This window comes from Aquila chrysaetos, chromosome Z (assembly GCF_900496995.4).
Source record: "Aquila chrysaetos chrysaetos chromosome Z, bAquChr1.4, whole genome shotgun sequence".
In the NCBI taxonomy this organism is placed as follows: Eukaryota; Metazoa; Chordata; class Aves; order Accipitriformes; family Accipitridae; genus Aquila; species Aquila chrysaetos.
Window position 1 is genome coordinate 42991482 of NC_044030.1, and position 27148 is coordinate 43018629.

Here is a 27148-nt window from a genome sequence, read left to right on the forward strand (position 1 = left end):
TGAGGAGGATGAAGCAGCAGAAATAACGTGTGATGAACTGACCGTAAACCCCATTCCCCGTCCCCCTGTGCCGCTGGGGGGGGTTGGTAGAGAATCCGGGAGTGAAGTTGTGCCCGGGAAGAAGGGAGGGGTGGAGGGAAGGTGTTCTGAGATTTGGTTTTACTTCTCATTACCCTGCTCTGGTTGTTTTGTAATAAAGTGAGTTAAATTTCCCCAAGCTGAGTCTGTTTTGCCCGTGACGGTAATTGGTGAGTGATCTCTCCTGTCCTTATCTTGACCCACAAGCTCTTTGTTATATTTCCTCTCTCCCCCATCCAGCTGAGGAAGGGGAGTGATAGAACAGCTTTGGTGGGCACCTGGCAATCAGACAGGGTCAACCCATCACACTCTCCTTATCAGCACTTCCATCAGAAAGAACTTAATCATTCTATCTCCAGTGTGCACACAGTCTCAAGTAGGGACACAGAATACAGAGATCTCAGAAAATAGAATTCCCCCTGCCTAGATGATTTTATTGAGGAAACATCTTCATACTTTGTTAAAAAAAACTGCCATTCTTTTTAGTAAAACCTTCACTTCAATTTCCACAGCTTCCTCTTGTTGCTTTGCTGATTGAAAGAAAATTAAAACAAACCACAAAGTATTTACAACCAAATTCCAACACATGAAGGTTTTGGCATGAAAATATAATAAAATTAGAGACACAAAGCTTTTTTCATTATTAGGGTAGATTATTCTCTGTATGTAGGTATCAGTGATAATAAGAAAGCCCTTGTGTTTCAGTACCCCAATTTACCACATTGCTTCCACAAATTTACAGTACTCTGATTTACAAGTGAGCATCCAAAAACCAGAGTGCAAATCAGGGTCTCAAGGAGCAAATATCTACCATTCTCCAAAAGCACTGTGGCAGTCACCATGGATTGAAAATAACTGGAAAATAAATGTAATCCCCACATTCATTTTCTATTTCATTTTTTAAATAAAAAGTTAACTAAAGCTAGATATGAACCTTCATTCCATACTTCAGCAGGTATCCTCTGTCTCTGAATTGCCACGTATTTGAATATGAAACTTACCTCATGGTTTGAAACAAGATTAGTGAGCACCCAGGATACATTAGGGGATGGCCCTCCAGTAGTATCACAGTACAATGTGATGCTCTTTCCTTCCACCACAGTGATGTTGTAATTGCTTAAGTTTGCTGAGGGCAAGTCTACAATAGAAACAACAACCAAAAAAACCCGCATGCATTTGTAGTTGACAGAAATAAACACCACCCAATTCTAAGCAAGCTGCATAAATACAAGCAAAAACACCACTAAATTGGATATTCACTGTGGTCAGTTACTATTCAGTCAGGGAGCATGAACAGCATCTTTGGAAACATGTAACTACAATCTTTATACTGCTACATAACATTTTTCTGTGTCTCCTCTGCTTCACATCCTAAGAAAACATTACTGCATGTGGAAATATATTAAGCTAGTTATATAGGGAAAAGTTTCAGGTGGGCAAATGAAGTTATCCTAACTTCAGTGTTTAACTTCAAAATGGAAGAAAACCCTTCCCTTATTCTTTAAAACAGGAAATATAATTTGTCTCTTTGTAAGAGCTGCAAAGCAACCTCTGTTTCCCATGAACTGACATTGTGGTATTTCGACTGCTCCACAAAACTAACAGGAAAATCCCATTAGCTCCCAGTATCACACAAGAGATTGCAGCCCTCCCTCTCATTCACACAAACAGCTCACAGAGAGCAGGGCAAAACCTAGATCTGAAGTACAAAGTGAGGGAAACAGAGCACTGAACAGATCAAACCAGAGAAGAGAAAGGACAGAAGAGAGTGTTAGCAATTGCTCAGAGGTGCTATCCAAGCCACCTCAGCAGACTCTGCTATTGCCCTCAGGGAAGCAGAAAAGCAGTGAGATGGTACCACTTATCAGGAAATAAGCCCAGATTTTCCAAGAATCAGGACTTCCCCTGCATCTCACAGAGTTATAAATCACTCTGTATCTCATTCTTCAGCACCCAAAGCAAAGGGAGCTTCCCGAAGAGTCAATATATGCTGAATATTTACAAAAACACAAGGAATTATAGACTGCCCCTCTTCAAAAATAACGCCAGCATTATCAATTGACTTCAGGCACAGACAACCTCACATTTCACATTTATTTACATAGCAAACACTTATGCAATGTTCTAGAAATATCATATCTTTCTTAAAAGATGCTGTCCCATCACTTGGAGCTGCTACACTCTCTAAAAAGCCTTGGCCTCCTTTATGAGGCATTTCTCATCAACTGTTCCAGGCAAGTTTTACTTGCAATCTATCATCTCAAATAATCAAGCTTATCTGCTGTGCTGGATATGTATGCATGATCTTAAAATTACTTTTCTTTTTTTCCGAAACAACGGTTCTCTTTATTTTGTTTCAGTTTTTAGTTAAGAGTACAGTAGTTTCATCATGGACTTGCAGGTATAGAAGTTTAGCAGAGGCTTTTTTGCTTATGTAAAAGGTTCTGTACAAACAATTAACCATCAAATCAGTGTGAACACATTCATATGTTTGCTAGAACTTCAACAGAAGCTCTATGTACTGGAAATCTCCCTTTAAGTTTAATTAGTTCAATAAAAATTGAAATGAGAGGAAGTAATACCCAAGAAAAGACAAATCATTTGCCATACTATGCTTTCTTGCCTCATAAGATTTGAAGATCAGTGCAAGTATGCAATAACCGCTTAGGCAATTCTCCCAGTGCTTTAAGCAGTGCTGTAATGTGATTCCCAATATAGGTGTTATGGATTTCTTCTATTATGTTCACTTTATAAATCATATGTTGAAGTTTATTGAGACAAAGCTGGATGGTTTGTAGGCCTTCATGCAGTAATCTGTTAGCAAAGGTAGCCATCTGCTCTCACCTACTGTGAATTAAAATCTCAGCAGTGTCTGTCAACTAGCTTGGCAAGAAATAAAACAAATCTTAGGGAACATTTGGCTATTAATTATCCTGGTTAAGGAACAGGGAGAGAAGTAATGAGATCATTTGCTTTATAAAGTTACCCTTCCACACCACCTCTGAAAACTGTTCCAACTGCTCTTGCCAGACCTGAACGTGCGAAGAGATTAAAGCTCCCCGCTTCTTCCTGGCCCCAGCACTTGGGACAAAGTCTACATGACAGATTAGCTTTTCACTATGCAAGCATGCACAGTTCCTACCAAGACATCATTTCACACGAAACCTCTCATGTAAGCAAAAGTAAAAACAATCTTTGGTCCCTTAGAGCTCTCCTTTAATAGCTGTTAAGTTCTGAGACAACTTGTTCCTGCAGTGTGTTTATTTACAGGAGAGGCAACTGAAGTTTAATTCCTCTGGTACTGGTTCTGTTTTCCACCCAAAATTAGATCTAGTTCTCTTTATTTGCAAAAGTCTGCACATGCCATGTTGGTATTATATCTCTGAGGGAAACAGCTATATTTTGCTTGTACCATGCCAGAAGGTTATAAAATAATAGTCTTATTACTCTATAGATTCCTAAAGTTGCACTAAAAACCAGTTGCAAGACGCGGCAGAAAACATTGCAGCAAAAAGGTATGAATACAATAGAATTAGAATTAGAACTAGAATTAGAACTAGAATCAGAAATAGAATAGAATAGAATAGAATAGAATAGAATAGAATAATCACATTAGTGTGTGTGTTTTCTTTTATTCCCTTTCCCAGTCATAAGAGGTGAGTGGTAAACACATACAAGAATTTCCTTGGGATTAATTTTTTATGGTTGGGTATCTTGAGTTAGTGAACTTTAACTGCAAGGTCATTTTGGCTTTTATTTCCAGTGGCACCCAGACTGCTCCACAGCAGAATACACCCTAGTTGAGAAGTGGCTCTGTTTGGAAAAAGCAGACAGTAGCGTAAGACCTCTTATCTAGAAAAGGTGATACACTGGACTTAGCAGAAAAGCAGTGAGACCAAGCAGCAAAACCTGTACTGACAAATAACTCTATTTAAAAAATGACAATGCACCCTAACAGACACATATGCTCAGTATATATGCTCAGTGTAGTGTGAGACCATTTATACAAGTCAGTAGCATTTTGACACCTACACAATTACAAAGATATCCAACCATGCTGCATTTACTCCTGACTTAATTTGGTTAAATACAGTGTTTTAGATGACTATCACTTCTGTTGATACGGATTAACATCTTAAAGGACTCTGTATACAGTAATTGATACAAGCAAACAGACAACAGGTTCAAATACTTTTGTATACTGCCAGCATAGTAAGTTTAGATTGTAGCATAAAAGCCCATGCAAGGTAGACATGACATCATCTTTCCACAAGTCTCATCTTGATATCTGTCAGACAGAGATTATCCTGTGCCCCAAAGCTCGAAACACAATATCTCTTTTAAACTTCGATAGCACTGATTATTATAATTCTGGATATCAGTAATAACCCTGCTAGTATCTGATTTCTTTTTTAAGCTTGCTATCTTCTTGGCCTTAATAGCCTTCTGCAGCAATGAGTTTCATAAGCGTACTGTCCAGGCCATATACAAGAGCCATTCCCTTTTACCAGTTCTGAAATTTTTCTGCAATGTTCAAATTCATTGAGTGCTCTCCTGTTCTGACAGGACAGAGAAAAAAGAGTTTCTGAATGATCTTCTTAAGACCACTCTGGTTTATTTCTTGTTCTCATGTCCCCTTTTTTCCCAATAATCTATCCAAAGCTTTTCAATCTCTTCAAAAAAGGAAGAACAGAACTTGCTACTAAGAATTTTAAACTATAATGTAAAGAGTTACGCAGTTCAATAGATGAAAGCATACACTAATATCTATGTGTTTCATTATGCACAGGTGTATAACAGCTATGTTATTTCACCACATACAGAATATCTGTTCTCATATTCAGATTGGTAACACTTTATTCCCAGGAATTGACAGCTCTGGATTAGAATAAGCAGTCACTTCCCTCACCCCAGCACAACTGAATGCAACAGAGATGAGCAGGAGGAACTCATTTATGTCAGCTGAGTGTCTCCAAATATCGTCTTATGCTTTAGAAGGAACAAACCCTCCTTTAAGGCTGGGGGGTGCAGGGGGGAGCTATTTACTTTCACAGACCATCAGTACAAACCAATGGCCCAAGGTGGTCAGACAGTGGAACTGTCAAGCATCGCTAGAGAATGACTCATATCTGTGCACAGCTGGGACTTCAGCAACCACAAAACCAAATATTTTGGCTGAAATTTTCAAAGGCTACTACAGCATTTGGCTACACAATTGTCAATGGACATTAATAAAAAGAATGTGCCTACATTCCTAGAGGGCTTTCAAAGTCTTCATGCGGCTGCTTACTACTTTCTACAGAAAACTTATACTGCCCTCTGTAGAGCCAGACTGTCACTATATGTATAAAAGGAAAGATATGACCTAATTAAGAAATAACTGAATATTAATACAAACTCTTGTAGTCTGTAACTCAACTCTCAGTACCAAGCCAATGTTCTAGCCAATATACTACAGCAACTTTTAGAAGAAGGTCTTAAGCAAGAAGAAAGGAACCCACCATTACACCCAAGATGTTGTTTCACTGGTTAACTATCCTCACAGTTACAAAAATTTTCAGAAAATTGTTTCCAGATTGATTTTTTCAGCTTCAACTTTCATCTGTTCAGTTCTGGGATTTGTTCAGCTGCTCAAAAACCTTCACCAAAAAATTCTCTCAATATGGTCGATTAGCCTCACTAATACCTAAGAAATGACATGATGAAGAAACGAGCACCTGAGAGAATACCATAAATCCAATGTTGCATTCATTTATCCCATCCTTTGCATGCTAAGGCCCTGATTTTCATCGGCCTGTTGACAAACTCCCAGGAGTCTAGACGTGGTGCAGTGTCACTAAATGGTTTTCAATGTGGCCCACAACATCTCTTTTTTGCTTGGCACATTTTTGCAGGTCAACCTGTTCTGTGATAAGAACAAGCAGTTACCAAGTAAAAAGTAGCAATTTTTTTCTCAAAAGTAGCCAACTGCATCTGAATTTTAACAAGGTCATTTTAATCCTTACCTGAAATTCTTAATCATCTTTTTAATAAATGTGTCAGGTCCAGAATGATTAAATTAATACTGAGCCAGCTACCATCTATCAAACTGAACCATGTAAAGGCAGACTACCAGAACCACTGATTTATAAAATATTCCCTGTAATTCATAAGATACAGTGGTTAAAATCCAGTCTGCTTGCCTGACATAAGGTTTCAATATAGTCCAAGGTTCTTGGCTCCCCTGATTTTGCTTTTTCTCTCTAGGGAGAAAACTAATTACAGCACTACGGTACAGCTTGGTAACACCCACTACTTGTACTGTCTGAAGCCTGAAAACAGGATGGTTGACAATGCAATTTGTTAAGAACTGTGCACATGGTTCTGCAAATTTCAGAGGTCTTACTGGCTCCAAACGGGTTGCATTAATATAAGGTCTAAGAAAAACAGTTTTCTTGTATCAGTCTATTAAAATTCTGTCTTGCTTGAAAATACAGGAGTGGTTACAAATTCCAAGGGTCTTTTCCTGTGGGTTTTTATGGGTTTAAAAAACAAAGCAAAAAACTTTCTAGTAATTCTAGGTATGAAGCTAGGAGCTGTTGGATACGTGATTCTCCTCCTGTGTTTCACTTAGCAACTGTCTGCAGCCAACGACCTCTGAGCCAGATTTCAGCCATGGGGTAAATGGGCATGTTTCCACTGAAGACTGCAGAACGACAGGGACAAAAATCAGCCTGGCTGCATCTTTAGAGTACTATAAACAGGATACTCCAAAAGTTTACATGCAAAACATGAATTAAAGAAACATAAATCATTGTTTCCATTTCCTGTTTTATCACAACCACAGAATCAAAATGCTCAATACCTAGAGATGACTGCAGAATTCTCACAGAATTTATTCCAAGATGACAATGGCAACCATATTCAATGAAAATAAAAAATTATGTTAGGCAAGTAAAATACAGAATTAGCAGAAATGAGGAACATTTGAAAAACCTATCATCTCTCATATATCTTCTTCTTTCTGGAGCCCAAAGATCACTTTCCTCTTCTGCTACAGGGAAGAGAAGCCCTCAACCTCTCATTTCACTGCTCTAACCACCAGGCACTATCCTCCATTCCTCCACTGTAACTTTGCCATCATGCACAATAAGATTTGAAATTTCCCTTGGATTAAAATGAAAAGTAAAGGCACTAACCTGAAAGGTATAAGGGGGAAAGAGGAAAAGGAATCCTGGATTATGATCCCTTTCCCCAGTGTATTTCCATCCTCTGCCCACTGAGTGTTGATATAAATTAAAGAAACTGCCCCAGATCAAAATCTCTTCAACTCTTTAGGAGAGTATATAGCCATTGAATAAAGCACTGAATAACCACTTAACAGAGATATGCTCACCACATGGCACAGCAAATCTTGATGGGTGTTTTCCACAATGACCATGGTATTTTGCACAGATCTGACAGGGTTAAGCTAGAATAGTCTCAAACACTCTACAGGTTTGTGGCCAGGACATTATCCCCAAAGTTTTAGGTTCGATTCCTGAACTGAACCTGAATCCAGAGGATGAGAAAATCTCCTCCTGTAGCCACTATTTTTTTTTGGTTAATCAAAAAAAAAACCACAAAAAAACAAAAAAAAACCCGAGCAATTCTGTTATGCCCTTTTGAAAGGAAAAACACAAATTCCTACCATTGGGAGAGATTGAGTCCAAACGTAGAGGCTCCTTGCCAAAACCCTGAGAAGAGTCATTCAGACCAGAGTTTAGGACTTTCCCATGCCTTTAGCATTTCCTAACGAGCAGTTGGAAGGCATATGCACACTGAACAAGATCATTTCGGACCTCTTCTTGCTAGATATGCTTGCTGCTTCAGCATACCTTCTCAGAAGTCCAACTCTCATTTTCTTACCACACCAGATCTGATACTTACAGCACCCACCTCGTTAGTCTATGGAGGAACGTCTTTCTGTTGGGAAGCAGAATGAGTGATGTGGCAGCTCACTGAGCCACCCAAATATTTTAAAATACTAAAAGAAATCTGCCTCCAATCATGACACGCCTGATTGTCACATTCAGCTGGGAACCTTTACAGAAAATAATTAAACAAGTACAGCCTCTACTGGAAGATGATGAGTCTTTAAAGTATGCTTTTCCAGAGCCAATACACCCTTACTTTGCCTTTAAACACTTGATCACTCCCTGCTTAACTGAAATTCTCACTAGAAGCAAACTTCTGTAAGTAGAGCCAGCGTGTGCCACAGAAAAGACCAGAAAACTTGCTAACTCATCTTCACAATTACAGCAACAAACACAACCTCCGCAGAACTGTCGTCCCATCCAGGGCTTCAAATGCCATCATGAATGCTATGCAGGCAAAATCCACCAACAGCCGTGCAGCAGAACAAATTCACTTGGACACCAAGCTGCCTTCTGCAGTCAACCTGTACAGAAGCTTTGAAGATTGCTGCTGACATTTCAAACTAGATGAAGGTCTTATGTTTCCAAGGTTTACATCAGCTCCTTAACTTCTGCCCAAGACCTTTCTCTTAAGGTCCCTAAGCCTGACCTGGGTTCTAGTAGGAAGGTGCTGACTAAGAAAGGGTCTGGCAGCACCTGAATCATTTAATTGACCTCATCCCCAATATTAATATCAACAGTTTGTCTGTCAGAATTTTCAGATTATATGTTTCTATAGAGGCTATCAAACTTATGAACACTTCCCTTGCTAGCAGCCTCCTGAAGGTACCCGGCCATGTTTTCTCTCAAATTCCCTGAATGGTTAAGGAAATTAAATTACATTTAGAGAAATTGTTCTTAACTGGTGTTTAAGCTTCAGTTTATCCACACCAACTTTCAAAAGAAAACCAAATACATTCAGTGCAGTTGGGCTGAATACAGCAGCCACAAGCTTATCAGATGAACCAAGAGCTAAACAGCCTATGTAATGTAAGTTAATGAGGCCTAAACTAGCTTATGCAAACCTCTAACAAATGGCTTCTTATGAACTTAGTGCATGTAATGCAGTTGCAATTCCTGTATCTTTATCTGGAGAACTTCATGTATGTCAAGGAAATAATGAAAATAATGCCAACCTGTCAAATATTGCAACTTGATAAACATGTGATCCTGAAACAAGAACATTTTCAGAGAACTACATAAACAACTAAATGATGGGTTTCACTCCTGATACCAAGTATACCATGTACCAAGTACATGGCTGAAGGGATGTCTTCATGAAATGTCTCCACTTTTAAAGTGAAAAAAGTACTTTCTTTAGACTTCAGAATACAGTTATCTAATCATCAGTCTTCACGTAGTTACATCGTAAGAGCAAAGTAAGAATACTGTCAGCCAACAGTCAGATAGCCATTCTCCCTCAGTAGATCAGTACTCCACACTTACACAGATGCGTCAAGTCAGGCCTAGAGAGTACCTCTGCAAACCTGCACGATGCACTGAGTTCAGGAACAATACCTGAGTGATCAAGACACATTTTTTTCCCTTAGATAGTGCCTTATTTCTTTCTATTTTTAACCTGCTTTGTATTATAAACCTGCTTCATTCAAATTAAAGCAGAAATTGAAATAGAATTATAAAACAAAATTCTGCTGTTTTTTTAAATATGAGACATTCACATACATCACATACACTCAGCTATCCTCATTCACAAGCCCTGATTTACATATCATATGCCTAGATATATGTATGAAAGTTACTGGTTGCTTCATGAATAGATAAAAGTGTACAGTCTCACAAGGAAGTTATGTACATGTCTTTGAAAATGAGATTCCTGTTGCCTTTTCAAACATCCATAAATTATTGGTTATTTTCACTTAAAAGCTGGAATAATGAAAATTGTTTTAAGTTTGGAAAATTCTAATGCAACCTTGGAGCAACAGTGAAACACCATTACTGTCAAAACTCTCACAAAAAAACATTTTTCATGCAGCCCATGATCACAGATAAGAATTAAAACTCTTAGAGAGAAAATAAGAACAGTTTGCCACCATACGTCATGCATAACATCTAGTTCTTGAGCCAAAATAAACAACACAGCCTAGAGAGCCCATGAATATTCTGACTGGTAAACATGGGGAATGTTTAAGGCTTTTTTTAAACTTACTTCATTCTCCCTGTAATGTTCTCCTTCTGATAGTCTTATCTGTGAAATCTGGCTGATAATGGAAAAAAATGTCAACACCCACTGGATTCTGCCTTTGCTTGTGGTTTTAGACTGCATTGTACTGTGATTGCCTAAGATCTAATGGTTATTTTATTGACTCACTAATACTACAAATCTTTTCTGTAAATTCAAAGAAATAAACGTGTCAATTCTTCAGTTTGCCTTTTTCCCCCCTGTAGAATTTATAACCACCTGCCTCCAGTCTGATACTACCATTTACTTATTTACCTCTAGGACAAAAATCTACCACCAGAAAGAGGCTGAAATAAAGCCAGATCCAGTCCAGTCCATTTGTAGTCATCTGAACAATTGCCTGCAAAATTCATGGCTCTCCCAACCAAGCCAGAAATGGGCAACTCATCTCTTTAGATTGTAATTCTACATTACAACAACTTCTAAAATTTTGTCAGTCATACACAAGCAGCAGCACACAAGCAGCAGCACTAAGAGCAACACCATAGTACTTCATGCGCAAGGGAAGAGACAGACAAAAAATGTTAGCATTCATAAAATCCCATAGTTCTCAGACCAGACAATATTTTCGCTGACTGGCTGCATATGTAAACAAACAGCCAGTCTGAACACACCTTTGTCATATATACAACAAATTAGTACATGGGACTAATTTGCCACTTTGTTCAGTAGACTTTAGCTAGCATGCAGGACCAATGACAAGAAAGAAAACATCTTCAGAAACAATATATGATAAGCAAGCATACAAAGCTGCGACAGTGAGCAAAATTGAAAGCCAGATTAAGCACCACACCAGCATATATAAAACAATCGGATTGACTGAATTGACCAGATAAGGCAAAACGCTATTACCAGATTGAGATCCAGAGCAATAAAAAATCTACACAGGACTGCAGACACAGCTGTAGAAGCCAGGCCTCTCCCAAAAATACCACAAGAAAAAAGATTTCTTTCAGTATCAGCGAGTTCAACAATAGCAGCTGAGTAACTCTGAATGACTACCAGCGGGAGCAACCAACACCTTAGTAACCAGTCCCAAAGACATGGTCTTGCCAGCTTGGCATTCAGTGAGCTCCAGATGATCTGCAGACTGACAAGTCTTTTGAGTGACCTTACCCCAGGCACAGGACACACCTCACTTCCCAGGACTTAGTACACTGGTTGCAATTGCCACCACAGCTTACAGAAGTAGCAATAAGAACAAAGTGTTTACTTATTTAGTTCTCTTTCTGGATTTTCTAAGGCTATTTATCAGGTGGGGAAAAAAAAAAAAAAAGAGGATGGCCTTGGTGATGATGCTGTCCATAATGTACAGACAAGCAGCAAATGCTGTGAAAATTACAAAACTAAACACCACCATTCCTCTACACAGAAGGCTCTACTAATACTACTGTGGTAGATGCAACTTAAAAAACCTTTGACATAGTAATTAAGTGTGACTTTAAAATTTAAAAGAATCCAGCAATTTTCATCATACATAAATACATTCCAAATGCAGCTGGAAAAAATAGTGCTGCAAACACCATAACAATTGATTGACACTTTTAATATTGCAGCTGGAAAGGATCTTCTAGATAGTGAGCATTCCTTCCTTTAAACCTCAAGAAAAGAAATCACAAAGTTCATGGCATCTAAATTGTAACTAGCCTTTAGTCAGCATATTAATGAACACTTCCACCATATAAACAATAGGTAAAGTACCAGAGATTGCTAATTTTCACATCAATTATCTATAAACCAAAGCCTTATGATCAAGAAACCACAGTGGCCTCTTCCAACTTTCCAGCAAGAGATTTATTAACAGCACACAGTAGCAAGATGTCCTATTATCAAGACATTTACCACATACTGTACAGGCCACTTATTATAATATTATGAAGTAATTAATAACACCTGCACACAAAGGAGAGAGCACATTTGCTTAGTTTCTAAATTGAAAAAATTTAACAAACCAGAGAGATGGGATGAAACCATTTCATTAGCAGAGAAAATTAGATGTTTTATTAACAAAATTCAAAGGCCTGCACACCCAAAAACTTCTCTTGACATCAAAAGGAGCTAAAAAGGCCATGTAGTTCACAAGAGAAAAAGTTCATATATGTCAAAAGCTGAATTCTTCTTCTATTTCAGTTCTACCTATTAGCCTCTCAGAAAGTTCTGGAAATGAAATAAACCAGCTTCATCAATGTTTTTTTTTTTTAAATTAAATATTGTCCTTTTAAACACAGAAAAATATCTGCAGAGATAATGAGAGCAAGACCCATGCATTGAATCTTTCAGATATCTTCCAGAACACAGCTCATGCACACCAAAACGGTCATTCCTCTTCACCTGGGATTCTCTATTCTGTGCCTAGGTAAAGGCTGTGTTGTCATCTCTATTAAAAAGCTATGTCCTACATTGGTTCATTTTGAAAAAGGTAAATTAAGGGGAAAGACCCACTAAAAGAAAAGAAAAAAGGGAAAAAACCCCGGTTTTTTAAAGTTTAGTGATATTTGGACCCTATAAACTAACATAATTTGCAGGCGTGTGCTGACATTCACACAGATCTTCAGCAAAAGGCACGTTTCCCATGTGCAAATTCCACATACTGCAAATTCCAGTCTGAATGATGTATATACTCACCTTTTCCCCTCCTCTTCTCCCTCTAGTTTGAAGTGCCACCTTCCCTTCTCATGGCAAGTATTTTAGTCAAGATATGCCCACAGGATGCGTGCATGCATACACACACAGGCACCTGCACAGCATCAAGAGCTCAGAGACAAGTCTATTGTGACTGCAGATGGTCAAGAACTCAGGGGAAAGAAATAATGTGTCATAGGTTTAATTCTGGGTATTTAACATCAGAAGTTTTCAAACAAAAATCCTAGCTACCTGGTAGCTTCTAGATGTGCCAGCCAAGACTGTTACAAAATACTATGCTGGAGTTCCTGGTTTGTACTAATTGATCTCAGACCACCAGGAGACCTTTCAACACCTGGCAGATGAATATACCTTCTAGTCCATCCAGCCGGAGCAGCCAGTCAGGTCAATTTAGCTCAACTCAGTATCATTTCCCGCGTCAGGTAAATCAGATCCTGCAGCACACAAGACCAACTATGAAGCTCACAAGACCACCTAGCCTAAACAGGTTGCTTTTTTTTTTGATCGCACCAGACACTAGCATCATTTTTGTCGTGAACACACCACCACACCTGGCCCCAGGAGGAAGCTGGCCACAAGACCAACAGCATGATATATGGCCATAAAACACATTACTGCCATTAAATGCCACACATGTTGGGTCTGCAGCAGGTCCCCTCTGTGGCTGTTCCTCGCTGGTGGCTGCTATCAGAGGGTGTCACACCCTCCATATGGGCAGTGGAAAAAAGGACACTCAATGGGCAAACGTGGAAGGAGAAAAGGTATCATTTCTGTGTTCCTCCTGACATTCACCTTCGCTTACAGCTTTCCCAATCCAAATCAGTCCTCCAAGAGGAAACCCTTGCTCCCTTTCCTTCTCCTGCCTGCTGCGGGGCAGGTCTCATGTCATGTCAGAAACACCTGGCCTCTGTCCCTCATACACAGAGGAGGAGAAATCTCTTCAACTAGTGGGTGAAACCCTTCATCAGCTGTCCCAGGACCAAAGCAAAGTTGTATACAAAAAAAGTAAGGGGATGGCCTTATTGTTAGATCATTTTTCCACTATCTCCAGATCCAAGTAACTTAACTGAAAACAATATCCTGCAAAATGCTACAGACTTAAACTTGTTATGACTTCTTTCCATAGCCTTTACAAGTGAAGTCAGTAGAGTTTTATCTATGTGAAGAACAGAGCTATCGCTAATTTGTCTCTATTAGCAGGCATTTTTTCTGAATTTCCTTCCTGTAGTCTTAGCAGTAGAGTTTGTATTTTTGAAGGAAAAGAAAGACTTCATTAACCTCAGATATCTGAAAAAAATTTCAAGGAAGCAAAATCTTGTGTCTGTTCAGCTTGGAAGCACTACTATTGAATTTAACAAAGGCACACACATGTTATATAATTCATGGGTGTTTCCTATAATCGGTGTTCCGTTTTCCTGCACTTGAATAACAGTATGTTTTTAAAGGTTCAAGGCAAAAAAAAGGCTTTATGTGAAGCTCCCAAAATTATTCCATGTGGCATGAAAGACTGGTGAGTGGTTAATATCTCCACTGAAACCTTTTCCTTTATCAGCACTGTTGTCATCTTGATAAGTATCTTGTCAAAAAGCATGTTTATTTTTCCTTTCTCACAATATCTTAGTAAGAACTTTATGTTAAAAGAGTATTACCGCAGTTTGGGACCTTCATATCCAGCAAGGCTGTCCTCTTGGTGTTGTCATCTATGCAATATAAATCCCGAGTTTCTCTGTAGAACTTGGTCTCCTGAAATTTCTTGATCCACATAATTTCACAGGAACACTTGAATGGATTGTCCAGCAATATCCTATAGCAAAAAAAACCAATTTATTTAGAATGCAGAATGTGTCATGCATGTAGAACAAAATGGGGGCAGGGGGACTCCAAGCACTCATCTGGGTGAAAGTAGAAGTTGAACCCTCTAGTTAAGAAGGATAAGGAATGCAACCTTAGTAACCTCAGTGCAATGCAAGCTGCAAGTGGATAACGGTGCTCCATTTTATTTCATAAGAGTCAAGCAGAGATCAGAATTCCTCTCTTCTACACTTGACTCTCTGCTCAGCTATCTCAGAAAGACCACTCCAGAAAAGGTTTATTGCTGTTAAGTGGTAAATTTTTTATAGAGCCAAACAGTCATGGACTATAAGCAAGCTCTAACAAACTCTAATCATAAAAAAGTATTTTACCTAACCTTCAAAATTCATCTGCCACAACACTCTAGAAAATCTCACAGTAAAACCCAAGGTAATGCCATGAAGAAACACTAACTGAAAAAATGGCCCTGAAACAGAAACATATCACCTACCTATATGGTATGCTGCATGGAATTTAAGCCACAGGTTAGCAAACTTAGCAAATTCTAGTTTTAAAATTTAATAAAACTACACAACAATGTAATGTAATAATGTCCAAATAAAATATGAACAGGAACATCCCAATGTCTACATTAAGTGGCCCAGTGCTATTTTTTCTCCTACGAGCACAGATGAGATCCAATAAAGCATGTGCAAGTGACTGTTTAAGGCATCTCATTACAAGTAGAACCACTGTTCTTAAAATTTCACAGGTATTTTCAATGTACAGAAACCAAACGTAGGTTGCTCACAGAATCTATGCTCATAAATGCCTCCTGAGGACTTGGAAGTGTGCAAATCAAGAAACACTCAGCTCCTCAGAGCTGCAACCTGTTCCCCCAAAAGCCATCTGCAGTTCTCTGAGGATTAACAGCTGCAGGGATCATTCTCACAAGTCTCTGAAGGACCAATGTGTATTCACAGAAGTCATCTGCTGGACTTTAACACCACCACAGCGTGGACAAGAATTGCTTGTGCAAGACAGGGTATGAATATTAAGATCCCTTGGGTCAAAACCTACAACATGCATTTTCAAAGTAGCAAGATTTACTTCCCATATTCTGTTTCATCGTCTAATTTCCCTGTAAAAGAGAAATTTTGCTTGACCAGTGGCTGAGCAGTCCTTTTTTTCCACTGTTTTATTTTGTGTTAAACCCACCAAGGCTGTTAGGCACATCATAGGCAGTATACTGGATAGAGGCATGATGGCCCTCCACATACACTTGTGTGGAAGAAAGAATCTGACCTAGTAAAAACAAATTATGTGTCTTTATCTTGTTTGCCGTAATTTTAAAGCTGCAGCTACAGTTTGTTCTAAAAAAAGAAGCCTTTCAAAGCAGCATCTCTTTCTCTACAATACCTGGTGAATATCTCCTACTTCACCATATCCAGAACTTTTCATCCCTTTATGTTTTGATTTACAAGAGTGCTAACAACAGGACACTTGTTTGTTAGATTTAGAGGAATCTCCTCAGAAGCTATTTATGGCATCATTCTCTCGGATTCCCCTTCCAATACTCTTCCTTCTCTCCTCTCTCTGATTTTCCAGCTATGTATTAGCCACTTATCAACAGAATTGTTCAATTGATACTAATATTGTCACTGTTTTTCCTCCCTTCAGGCTCTGCTTTCTTCCCCCCATTTTCTTTCCCTCACTTGCCCCACGTCTGTTTAGCTCAATTCATAGCAATCTCTGTTTGCATAACTTTAGTTCTTCTATCCCTACACTCCAACTCTTTCCTAAGCCCGTAACACTCTACTTCAATTTTGTATCCTCTCTCTCTCTCTCAACTTGTCCCTCATCACACATTGCCTCCATACCTCAAATACTTTAGGTACTTTACTTTAGGCTTAACCTTCACGCCATCCATTTTTCCCATGTCTGGCTCACTCCCAGCACCCTTCCTCTGCTTCTACTACCATGACACTGAATGGCCATTGTTCCCACTGTGGTAGTCCAACACAAACATATTGACTCCTAATTCACATCAGCCAGTTGTTTTGCCTCCAAGTGCATTATTAAACCTCACTTCCATAATTCCCATCACATATCTTAACATTTGATTCTCTCACACTCTGTCTCAAATCCTTTTTTACTTCCTTCTGCCCAGGAGCAAACCAACTTCTTCAGAAAGATCAGCAACATTGAAGTCACTCTTCAAAGTCTTCGCAAGTACTCACTCCACCCACAGCCTAAAGGACGCTGTTCGCCTGAGATGGAGAGATTCAGGAGTGGCTTGAGTTGTGCTCTGGAATAAACCTGTTAGTGGCAGCAAACTCCAAGAAACTGGGAGCAGAGTATGCCTTCAAAATTACAGTCATTTCCTTTTTTGTACACATCCTAAGCTAGAGCATACCCACTCTTACATTTCTGCAACCCTGGGAGAGGGGCAAAGATGACTCCATTTCTCCACTAACTGCTTAGAAAAATTAGGAGAAGCCCAAGCTCCACACTGTGCACTGGTCTGAGTCCTGTATCTATTTTTTTGAGGTCATGACAACTACAAAACATAGAACCTACAGCTAAGTATGCACTAACACTGGCTTTTTGGCAGGGACTAGATACAGCACATGAAGAAACAGGGACTTCAGAACCAACAGACCTATTCAGGGCATAAAGAAATGTCAGTGCTCTGCAACTAAGCAGTCTCTCCATCAGAGTGCTTGGCGACCGCCAAGTTATGAAAGAAAATTCCAGTGAGCAATGTTCCCTGGGCTGTGAAGAAAGTGATTATACCAACTTAAGTATCAACAAAACATACCTAAGGGGCATAACCTCTTTTTGTGGCACTGGGATTTGCTCATTTCATTTCTCACATGCTGACGTTCATCGGAAGAGGTTGAGGATTGCAAGGCTGGTGTTGCAATAGTTGGAATGGCATTTTGGACAACTTCTGACTCTGCTTGGAGCTCTGGGAGAGCAATCTCCCCGTCCTCTGCAGCCCCAGCCCTACCAAAGCTCCTGCAGGCTCTCTGCAGTCCCACATATTAGCAAAGAATGCACAAGAAGACCAAAATTTTGGAATGTATACCAATACAGAAATTCTGCTTGATGGAACAGAGGATAAAAATGTAATATTGAAACAATCAACAAATACACGTTTACCAGTGCTTCATTACCATTATGTAAAGCACAATGCAACTCAGAGAATTTGAGAAAATAAAAATATTCTTCAATAGCCAACCACAAGCATAGCAGCTGTGGGGCCAATATAAGAATACGAGAGAGAGGCTTCATTTGAAGATATGTAGAAGGCTGTATTTCCACTAGCTCAAATATTTAATACAAACACCAGTAGTTTTGTGTGAAGTAATCTCACAATAAAATATTTCAAAGCTGAAGGGAAGAAGCTATTTTGACCTCTACATTGTTTTAAAAGATACACTTGACGTTCTTGAAGCCCTGGAATGAAAATCTCTCTGTATTTAAGTGTCCAGCATTGCTGCTTTCTTTGGGTCAGAATTTAATTTCTAATCTTTGATGGACCTGTAGCTTTAACAGAATAAACTTCAAAGTCCTATTCTTTCATTGAGCCATAAATAAACTTTATTTTAAAAAATGACAACTTACAGGTCAGTCAAACCCAGATGGCGAAAAGGCTTCTTGGACAAACTTGAGAGCTTGTTTCTGGATAAATTGCTATGGGAAAACAGAAAAATTGTATTAATTAGAATTGTTTCTTCTTACACTGAAAATACAGTTTGTGTTTCTTAAAAAAATTAAGAACTCAAACCAGCTCAAAAACCCCTTATTCCTTTGATTTCAGTTGTAAAGAAGTGGTGCTCAGTCTCATTTTATGGTTTGATGGGTTTCAAGGATTTGAATCCAGTCTGCATCTTAAGTCAAATACATTCAAAATCAAACTCAGCAGGGATCAATATTTTCACTTAAAGCACTTGTGTTCATTACAGAAAATCAGCAGATTTAATTGTGTTTCACAAGTATTATATAAAGTCCAGGTGTTAATTATATGCTTAATATATTCATAAGTGAAATGGTTGTATCCCTTTCTTTGATACTGCACCAAACTCTGTACTCACATAAGCCCTCCTCACATGCTAGCACACATCCACATCAGAGACTTTTAGTTATTCTTTTCAGATTACATGTGCAATATGCACCCACAGGAAAGATCAAAAGCAAAAATGTAAAATGCCTATATTGGGCTTTTTTATGTCAATTAAGCATTTACAGTTTCCAGTGGTAATTAAGTGAAAGGTCCTCTCCCATTATGCAGAGCAAAGAAATGCTCATCGGAATCAGAAATGCTCCTCCCCTCCCAGGTTTACAAAAATGCTTTCTCCACCTCAAAGGAAAATAATGCTGGTTTTCTATAGTCTTATCAGTCCACAAATTAAAGATAGTGAGAGCAGTAAACTGTAAAACTGCCAGTAGTGTAGTGCAAATCAGCATTATGAGCCAAAATACCCCATGAGTTTTATGTGGTATTATAGAGGTGCCATAGGGGCTCCATATTTTAAGTTGCATAGCATTTAAAACTAGGGATTAAACCTCTTTTTTTTTTTCCCTGACTAAAAAACACAGTGTTTACTTCCCCTACTTTCAGCCCTTGATCTCTGAGTATGAGATAATTTTCAGAGAAATTACAAGTTGGATCTTCTACAAATGTTGAAAAAAGAATCTGTGAGAGATTTTATTTACTGTATTTCCTCGTTGATTCCTTGTGGCAAACAACAGCCTGAAGTTTAGAAATTGACTGGTCCTAATGTGTGAGAACAAAATGGGTGAGCTACTGTTTCATTACTCAGGTCAACTGAGCTGCCCTACAGTAGATGCTGGTGGAAACATCTCGTGTACCCTGATCAGATATATCAAAATTAAAGTACAATTCGCATGTAGGACAGAAGTTGTGTTATAAGTAAAAACTGCCACTATGATTTTTTCCCTAATATGTATAAGCCATATGTTGGGAGGTTGAAAGAAAGAAGTTAAATCCTTACACAGACTTGGGCTTTTGTCTCCAGCACTGAGGCAACATGAAGCCCATCAAACCCCATCCTTCCATGGACAATTCTTCACCTGCCATGCAGGAGAACCCCTCTGGTTCTGACACTGCCAAGCAGCACATGCGGATGCCCCTGTGGTATTACCAAAGAAGGCATGCACCTGTTTCTTTTACCTGCACAGCAACTAAATCCTACCTTTTCCACAAGACAACCAGATATACAGTGGGTTCTACCTGCAGATAGGTACCCATGCCACTCACCACTCTAGTAGGAGGCAACATATTCCAGGTCGTGTGACAACCAGGTTTGAATCCTGGTTTCCACACAGCAGAGGACCCTGCTCTTCCATACCAGGAGGACTCCCTAACCATCAGACAGTGGCTTCCTCAGGGAAATCTCTGTTGAGCTGAAGCCACTTCATTTTGTATGCTCTTCCCTGGCACCCTAACGGGAGAGCCAGGCTCAAACTCTGATTCCAGACCAAGGCAAATCAAGGCAGATTTCAAACCCTCTACCACCAACACCTTCTAAACCCTGAAGTATCACAATACAGATCTGAAAATGGGCCTCAAACATCTTATGTAAGAGCCCCAGCCATCCTATGAGATGGTATTTCTCTCTTCTTTCTCTTAAGAAGATAAAATCTTAAAAATAAAATTTTCAAGAATATCTTAAAAACATAAAGACTGACTCTGGGAGATTGTTTGCTGTTAGTCACCCAGCATGGGCATAACAGCCCACCTACTTCACAAGCAGGACTGAAGTCCCATTTTTCCTATGGATTTCCTCCTGGCTGCTTACATGTTTCCTTGCTCGACTTACTCATGGTCATTTAACTCATCCTATCTCTTCATGAGGTGCCGAGCTGCCTGCTTCAGAGCTATGAACTCTATCAGAGAGCAGACTGTGAGAATCAGGTGCTGCCATAGCTATAGCTTCTTGTCATTTAGCCTCAGGCCAGTCATTGCTTTTGGAGGATTACTGCAAACCTTTAGGCAGTAGAATAGCCCTTGCTTAGATTCGTGAGCCAGACTTACTGCCCAACTGTCACCAGGTATGTTACCGTCTGAACACCTTGTGCAGGTATCAATGATTCCATGTGAGCCAGTGAAAAAAGGGGACTGATAATTTAAGTAAAACTATCAAAAGAATAAGGAGTCATTATTTTAACAACTCCAGTTTCGAAAAACCAAAAGCACCTTGATAGTTTTAATTGTGTTTTCAGATTTTTACCAGTTGTGCTTGATACACACCAGGAAAGGGAAGTAAGAACAGTAAGAAAAGTAATTAAAAATTTCTGTGTCTATATTCTCAATCACGGGTTGAAACATTTAGTGCTTCCAAGACTGTAGCCTTTCCTCCCACGTAGTTTAGCACCTTAAGGTTTTTCAAGTTGGCAAGTAATTCAACAAAAATTTTTCAGACCACTGTTATTGATTTATTACCTTAAACTATACTTTGACAGTAAATTTACTGTTATATATTTTTTTTCAGAAATTGAGCACTTTATATTGATTATAGAGATGCCTGCTGCAGTCTCTTTAATCCATGTTAAGTGAAAAAATCACTACCAAGCTTATTATGGAGTAGTTAAGGACCACACTTCCACTTCCATGGAATGAGAATACAAATTAGTTCCCCAATTCAACTACACATAAAAAGATCATGGTGAGCAGCCCAAAGAAGATCCATCTGGGGTTCTAAAGCCTTTTTTTCTAAAAAAAAAAAAAAAAAGTCTGGAGTACAGAGCCTGGCTCCAAAGCTATACCTAAGGATAGGACCCAAATTCAGTCAAAAGCGTGCCCGTACTTTACATATGAATATCAAGCTCACTTTAAACTTGCTAGCCCTAATTCAGCTAAAAGCAAACCTGTGGCAATGTGAGGAGTGCAAAAGCAGCCTGAGAAGCTGCAAAAATATTCACACAGCTAGCAACACAGGCACAGCTCTACCATCTACACCACTCCTGACAAGGGGAGGCAGGAAGGAAGAGGATGGAACAGATTTAAGTACTGGGGGGAAGAGGTGAAGAAATGGCCATTTTGCTACTCTCTGTCTCCCTCCACAGGCAACTGTCTGCTCTGCCTATGGCTGGAGCCAGCCCTGTGTGCAAGCAAGGGAAAATCTGCTGCAAGGTCTCAAATGGTTTCATTTGGTTGCCTTCCCTAAACCTGAACAGTGTAGAAAGACAAACACATCTTAATACCTAGAGTTTTATGTATACTACACTCACAAATCTATGATTCAGCAATACAATTATACACAGCCTAGTACATAACAGTAACTATTTTTTAATGTTTTAGGAAATAATGCACTTGCTGTGAAATTTATTTCTGTATTTAAAGGTATTGACAGAATACCATGCATGTGTATTAATCAGGTCTATTAAAATTATTTTTAGCAGTAGATGATTTTATAAATTACAGCACTACTAAACTAGGACTGTTTAATAGCTTGCTAAATGTGTCTGTTGACTAATTTGAGTCTGAGGTCAATGAGAATAGCAGAATTAGATGAGCAAGGCTATTAATTACATTTAAGTGGTATCTATTGGAGCATTTATCCTTCTATTGTTTATATTATTACTCAAGTCTTGTCATCATACATAACTTTAGAAAGATATTTGGGCTACAGAAGTTTGGCTGAGAAAAGAAGGTAATGACAAAGAAAAGGCTTAAGGAAATATGTGTTAATAAGTTCCTTATAATTCTATATTCTTATATGATTCATAAAATAAATGCTATATTCTTGTAATAAAGCTTCTTAACTACATTAAAAGGTGTTTCACAGAAGGAAAAGAAAACTGTAATAGTATCACAAAAATAGGTTTTGTTTTCTTTATGGGATAGTAACAAACTGATGTTTTAAAATAAAATGCAAGACTCCTCAAAGACCTGTACTCGGAGGCTATTCGTGCAAAGTGAAATGATTTCAGCACTTAATAGTTTTCACTGTCACAACCACAACAGCATCTGCAGTTCCTTCCCAGTGCAGTCAACAGGAGTTTTATTGCTGATGACAACAAGCAATGATTCACCAGGGTTTCCAGAAACATTTTAACATGCAGCAAGACTTCCCAGCGGAAACAAACAAATGCATTTTTTGCAGGGATAATAGATCAGCCTAGGCAAAAAATGTCTCCATACTAACTGCTTTGTCACATATATATAGAGAAGGTGGTGCCACTTAATATTTTCAGTCTTATCTGGGCTTATCCTGTGTCTGCTAAGATTACTAATTCCCCACCAAAAGAAAACACAGTATGAGACCAGATAAGCCCCTGGTTCATAACGTTAAGTATTCTGGATTGGGATTCCATGTACATCAACGTAACAGATGTCAGTCACCTTAATTTGTTTCTAACAAGCAGTTTCATGAACTAGAGTTCTAATAAAGCCTGCATACCAACAGATATGTATTCCATGTTTTATTGTGTGCTCCAGTTGAAGCTTTTCCTGTAGCTTAAGTATTTTAAAGACATCTTGTCCACATGGATTCTCTAGTGCCTAACAGGACATATAAGCACGATACTTCTCCCTTAAGTGGGAACTCTAATAGGGTCTCCCTGTCCTGTCCAGTGGTCAGTTTTCAGAAAACCTGTTTACCTGTGTAAGTTTTGGTTAGAATCAACCACTGGGGACAAAGACACTTTCTGACTGCATGAACCTCCTTTTCTTAAGGAACCAGGCAAAAAAGACTATGAAGAGGATCCCACCAATTGTCTTAGTTACCTTTTGCAGCGTGTACTTGCCCATACAGCTGGGAAGCTCTTCCAAACATCCATTTACCTTGCTCCAAATTAAACTCATTATTTTTCGCTCTGTACTCATGGTCATGGAGAAAACTGATTGTTCTCCTCATCGTAATTGCTATTCTTTTAAAGATAAGAAGATGTATGTTACTATTCAGTCTTCTCTCTATCGGACTGAACATACTCAGCCTCTGAGTCTCCTTAAATTATTTGCTTTACAAACTCCTTATAGCTCTGTTGCTCTTCTCTGTAATATCTTTCTAGATGAGTAGATTCGGTGTCCTAATCTGTATACAGTATTACGATAGATGCCTTCCCAGGGGCTAATGTAATGGGGAAAAGATGCAAAAGTCTAACACAAAATTACTTTTGATCACAGACTGAATTTGCTTTGTTCTGCTGCATCATGCTGAGATTCTGTCCCCGCACAGCTGCTAAATGTTTCTCTGTAAATATGCCTCTCAGCCAGTAAGTTCTTATTGAGCATTTCCACAGCCAGGGCATATGCACTTGGTTTTAGGGAACTTCATCTTTTACAACCATAATTCACTGAGCAATTGTTACACAGGTAAACACATTAATTCACTCTAGAAGATACTTCCCTTATATCACCAACCGATTACAGTTAAAAGCTATTTACTTTATTAATGACTATATGAAGTAATATGTAAGCCTCATAGGCCGACAAGATCTGGTTCACACTCCTCCGGTGACTGTTCCACATTAAGGACAGCAGTTACTGCTTAGGCAGATATGGACATTCACATCCACTTCCTTACAGAAATTAATTGCTATTCCTTGGAAAACACAGGTGCAGAAAGTGAGTCCATTTTATTAACAAAGCAATCAGTCCTAAGCTCAATTCAACAATTCTTCCATATTACAAGGAAGCATTTAGCTTACAAGCCTGAGGCTTGGCCTTATGTCTTCTTGATCTGATTAGGACTTTAATAAAAGCAAAGGGTTTAATTAAGTGATAAATATATCTAACAAAGATGGATGGACTTAAACACACACTTTAGTACTTGGCTAAAACACGGTACCTGTGAGGAACTGAGCCCCTCACAAGATCTCAATGTTACATAGGACTAGATCCACAGTTTTCCCTGTAAGTAGCAAAGCAAGCTGCTCCATGTCTGTCCCACCAAAAGGCACTACAGTCCTTTGGGGACATGTACTTATATTAAAAAGAAACAAAGCCTTTCATTTTAGCTGATCATTTTGCTCTGTACTTTTATAAAGAACTTTGATCAGTTCAGCCTTTGCTAAATCTAAACTGTAAGTAATCTAGAAAAAACACAGTCAAAAAGCTGCACAGGCATCAACTCTGCTTCCTGATGTTCATGAACCACAAATGGCATTTGGGTGTGAAAGTAACCTCACTCATATATTCTTATATTATATTTGGGTAAATTAGTTCGGATCTTGAATGAGCTTCTGAAGTGAATCTTCTGATCAGCCCCAAGACTTAAGTTCACAGTCACACCACAGTCTCTGGGTATGCACACTGGTCAAATTACGTTAGATGTGCTCCATGCATGGACCAAATGCACTTCTAGCTGCTAAAACATGTTCAGCCCACTGAATCAGACTAGAGCTAGTCCAAAGTCAAACCCATGTCACTGAGTGTGATGCACGGTGTGGACATCATACCCTTGGCACCAACTCACTCAGCTGAGAGAGGCCCTCTTTGTTCTATACTACTTACCACAAAAGACACAGCCAGAGTCCATTGTTAGAGACAGGATAATAAACTGGACAGTCTTTTTGCCACCCAACATTATGTTCTTGTGGTCCGCCAGTTCCTTACCGTACATGTCCTGTGTTCTGCCAGTTCCTTACCATACATATCTTATTTAGGGTCAAGTAATGAGAGAAGAGCATTTTAAATCTGTCCTGTTAAAACATTTTTTGTGAAGGAAATGGTAAAAGAGAGAAATAAATTAACAGTTAAATAAATTAACGTGAGTTGGGCAGTTTTGGCATAGAAGGCAGACACTGTTCTTACTCACATGTATTGTAGGTTGACGTTTTTCACAAATGCCTGATGGGACACAAACCTTAAGCCTGAATCCACCACAGTCCTGTGAAGGTATATAAAACTGTTAGAACAGTTCATTTAAAATACAATGGAAAGAATAATGGTAGTAATGGTTAAAATAAGAATGTGGATGAAATATCAACTAGGCTGAACCGCAAGATCTACAACTGTCCTCTGTAACACACAAAGTTAGGCCTACACTCTGATAAGGTCTCTGTATGCTTCTATAAAAGAAATAAAGAAAAAATAGCTTTATAAAATATGCATCCCATATACTCACAGATTTTTAAGTCCAACATAAAATCCAACTTCGTTGTCATTGATACTTTCTAATTTCTGCTGGTTTGCGATGTAACTGTTGAAAAAGCAAGACAGAAAAAAGTATGAAAGTGAATACTTCCATGGCTTTGACTGTTCAGAGATCAAGCACTGATGTCTGGAAGTCAGCAGTGATTGTTGACCTATTGCAATTAACACTAAGATCTAGTTAGAACATCTGCAGAGCGAAAGTGCTTCTTAAAATCTTCCCCGTCATTTAAATGGTACTTCGTGGGACAGGGCTAGAGGAGAAATAGTTGAGTTTTACACAGGGGAAATGAAGCCTCGTTCATCAAGGAAGCAAGTCACCCTGAAGGCACAGTAAATGAAGCTGCATCACCATTTTCCATGACACACTTCCCTACCTCATGCATTTCACAACAGCAAAAGGGCCAACTTTAATGGTGACAGTGGAGTTACCCCCACTTACATTGAGGGGGGATCAGACTGCCCTAGTCTTTTCTCTCATATTGTTAACTTAATCACTTGTTAAACTGATTTTGTCCCTGCCACAAAGTAGTTTCAGTTCTATTTACAAGGTGTGGCAATAGGAAAACAGAAGAAAGGGAGGCTACACTTGATTATATTACATACACAAGTGGAAATTAAGAGAAGAGAAACTGTCATAATAGACCAAAGCACTGAGTCCACTCACATAGCATGAGTATTTGCCTGAACTCCCAAAGTATGTGGGCATGCAAGCTGGTCTTTTGTATTATTACCATGCGAGATCTATGAATGACCAGTGACATCCCACAGACTGAACATTAAAATGTTGTACAGATAATACATGGGATGATATATAATCTGTTACCTCTTGTGCAGCAAGAAAAAAAGTTCCACAGTGCAACTCATGCAGTCTAGGAAGAAGAAATTGGTCAAAACTGCAATTCAACTGACATTACGGGCAGAAAAGTAAGCCTGATGTAAGAGATGCCTTGCTACAGAGTCCATGCATTTCAAAAGATAACCCCAGTCACAGACAAATTGAAACTGAGTTTCACTTGTATTTTCATAAGCATCCAGAATTAAGCAAAGCTGCAGGTTTTCCTAAAAAGAATGAGTCTTTCTTTGCTACAATAAAACTTGTCTTCATTTTAAGCATTTTTTTTTTATTTAAAGGGAATTCTGGTGAATTGGAAAGAAGATATATTGCTTTCCCGAAGGCAAGCCATCTACCTTAACTGGTGTGTTAAGGGAAATTCACGCTGTGCCCACATCCCAACAGAAGCTTGAGAATCCCAAGAGGTGGGCTGAGCTTCCCTCCAAAGCTGCAATGCTGATTTAGGCTATGGTCTTGCCGAGCACCAGAAAAAGCAAAAAAATTCCCCTAATGGGATTCATTGTCCCTTGGGAAGAACAAGG

The 27148-nt window shown here is 38.9% G+C and overlaps 1 protein-coding gene across 9 annotated transcripts in view; it reads right to left on the reverse strand.

The window, feature by feature from the left end:
- NTRK2 (neurotrophic receptor tyrosine kinase 2) overlaps positions 1-27148 on the reverse strand; it is a 208383-nt gene that overhangs the window by 165132 nt on the left and 16103 nt on the right. For all 9 annotated transcript variants that reach the window (XR_003921867.1, XM_030004102.1, XM_030004101.1 and 6 more), the window contains exons 2-6: positions 25746-25820; positions 25437-25508; positions 18277-18345; positions 14505-14659; positions 1080-1216 (exon numbers count right to left, since the gene is read on the reverse strand). Coding sequence is in view for 8 of the 9 variants with exons in the window: in XM_030004102.1 (XP_029859962.1) it covers positions 1080-1216; positions 14505-14659; positions 18277-18345; positions 25437-25508; positions 25746-25820 (508 nt within the window). In the remaining variant the exon portion in view is untranslated. The remainder of the gene's footprint in view (positions 1-1079; positions 1217-14504; positions 14660-18276; positions 18346-25436; positions 25509-25745; positions 25821-27148) is intronic.